Here is a 2655-nt window from a genome sequence, read left to right as displayed (position 1 = left end):
GCACCACCAACTCACAAACGATGGGTAGAGGAGCTGATGGCACATCTTAAGGCTGGTTTATACTCAGAAACCAGGTCGTCTGCGTGTGTCGCAGTTAATGCGAATATGCCCCGCCCATTCCGCAGACACTGCTGCACCTCTCAAAAGTTGTAGGTGACCGCAGACAGGAGGCATGTGATTGGTCAAATCTACATCCTCTCTACACTCTGCATATTTCCTGTTTGGTACCTTACTGGCCTGTTTTGCTTGTAAGACCGACATATTGGAAAATGACTCGGGAAGTTGGACCAGCTAGAAGAGCGAGATGCGTGAGAATGCTGGGACCCTTTTTCCACCTGGATCCCCGCTCTTTTTGGCCCTCATGTCCCTCCGTTGTCGCACAAACTTGCCCCCACTTCCTCACCGCCTCGGCCGTATCTAGACCCACAGCTAGTTCCTGATTGTCCCTCTTGCGTTGTGGCGTGGAATAACATAGTGCAGACCACGCTTCAATATTGGGCATAAATCAAAAATATCTGCAACAAGCTCACTGCGACACACTGCTGCGGGAGGATAACCAGGCCTTGAGACATAAAGGGAATGTTTGGTGTTTTAGATTTAAATAAAAACTCACCTTTTCTTTCTTACCTCCAAATATCCTCTATATGGCATTCCATTCGTTATTTCTTTTTTTTTTCCAGATTTAATTGATAGACAATAATTAGCAGTAATGTCTATGGTCTTATGCACTTGTTTTGTGTTAGTTTTATTTTTGCCCTTGCAGTGCTCATTGTAGTACGTTTGATGAGGTTCATCATGTGGTAGGCTTCGCGTCAATGACGGTTGTTTTATGTCCCGTTCAGACTCCGAGCTGGCCCTGATGTACAATGACTTGTCTGTCCTGGAGAATCATCACTTGGCTGTGGGTTTTAAGCTTCTGCAGGAGGACAACTGCGACATCTTCCAGAACCTGAGCAAAAAACAGAGACAGTCTCTGCGCAAAATGGTCATTGACATGGTAAACCAAAAATACCTCATCTAAGACTTTTTTTCAAAGTTATTTTAATGCATTGGGTGTGATGGGATCTGATTGATGTTTTTTTGCAGGTGCTGGCCACTGACATGTCTAAACACATGAACCTCTTAGCAGATTTGAAAACTATGGTGGAGACAAAGAAAGTAACCAGTCTGGGTGTCCTACTATTAGACAACTACTCGGATCGCATACAGGTGAGAAAGAAGGAAATCTAAATTTAATGTGATAAATCAACATGTGTGTGTGACATGAAATAGAAATATCATGTACATTTCCACTAGATAGTTATACACTTTTTGTTAGTCAGTGATAACCCCCCCTCCCTCCCCACTACCTAAAAAGATCTAGGGAAGTTTGTGGCTTTAATGTCACAGAATGTGAAATCAGTTGAAGAGCCCTAAATATTTGTACGATGCTTTAATGGCATCCGTATAAATTCAGACTGTGGGAGAACAGCAGTGGTGGTTTTATTGGACCTTAGTGCCTCATTCAACACTGTAGATCACTCTATCGTTTCCAATAAAAGTTCAGAAACAATCCACTGGACTTTGTTTCCAAGTTTGAAGACATTTCGCTTCCCATCCAGGAAGCTTTTTCAAATCAAAATGTCAGAAATAGCGTTAAGTTTGAGTCTTGTTTTTGTTTAGAAAACACGCAAATTGAAACAGATAAACGAGTCCCCCCATTGGAATGGGGGTCATTTGGCTTCTTTTGCTAGCCTGCAATGCCCCGTACCTGTCCTTTGCCTGGTCCTGTCGAGGACTAAAATTTTCACATTTTGGATAAAGACAATAGGTGGTCTGAGAGGGGTGTGAAGGAAGCCATCTATGTTAAGAAAGAAAAACCAACCTTAAACAGAGGGGGTGGACTCACATTTCATCTTTCAAAAACCTACAATGCAGCAATTGAGTCGATCCCTTCCTGCAATCATCGCAGCTTTAACTCCTTTACAGGGGAACAGAAGACCTCGCCTATTCAGCCAGGCCAACAATTCCCTTAAACGACCCCCTTTTCTGAGACATAGACAGGTATGGTGCGTTGCAGGCTAACAAAAGAAGCCAAACAACCCCCATTCCAAGGGGTGGACCCATTTATCTGTTTCAATTTGCATGTTTTCTAAACTGAAACAAGGCTTTGTTGGGCTGCTGTATAAAGCCTCGAACGCAAAGCTATTTCTGACATTTCGAATTGAAAAAGCTTAATGGATCGGAAGAGAAACGTCTTCAAACTTGTAAACAATGTCCAGCGTTCTTTTTTGTTTTTTTTACGTTTTTGGAAGGACTATGACCTGGAAGAAAATTGGGTTTGTCTTTCTGGTCCAGCACTATTCCTAACTGAAGGCCTTTTTTGTTATTAAGTAACATCACAGTAGAAACCACAAAAATTACATATGGCGTTCACCAAGGCTTTATTTTAGGCAGAGATGGGAAGTAACGAAGTACAAATACTTCGTTACTGCACACAAGTAGATTTTTCTGATATTTTTACTTTACTTTACTACTTATTTTTATGGCGACTTTTTACTTCTACTCGTTACATTTTTACGCAAATATCTGTACTTTCTACTCCTTACATTTTTAAAAATTGGCTCGTTACTTTAGTTTTGAATCATTTCAATGGAGTTACCGTTATTATTTTTC

General features: G+C 41.4%; 1 protein-coding gene across 1 annotated transcript in view; it reads left to right on the top strand.

Annotated features, from left to right (window-relative positions):
- Positions 1 to 2655, top strand: part of LOC107095126 (cAMP-specific 3',5'-cyclic phosphodiesterase 4D-like) — a 77457-nt gene that overhangs the window by 69570 nt on the left and 5232 nt on the right. The window contains exons 8-9 of the mRNA XM_015391102.1: positions 805 to 997; positions 1087 to 1209. Coding sequence (XP_015246588.1) covers positions 805 to 997; positions 1087 to 1209 — 316 coding nt within the window. The remainder of the gene's footprint in view (positions 1 to 804; positions 998 to 1086; positions 1210 to 2655) is intronic.

Source organism: Cyprinodon variegatus, unplaced genomic scaffold (genome assembly GCF_000732505.1).
Source record: "Cyprinodon variegatus isolate N-32 unplaced genomic scaffold, C_variegatus-1.0 Scaffold525, whole genome shotgun sequence".
NCBI classification, from domain to species: Eukaryota; Metazoa; Chordata; class Actinopteri; order Cyprinodontiformes; family Cyprinodontidae; genus Cyprinodon; species Cyprinodon variegatus.
Note: the sequence above shows the minus strand (reverse complement) of the source record. Positions and strands in the feature narration are given on the sequence as shown.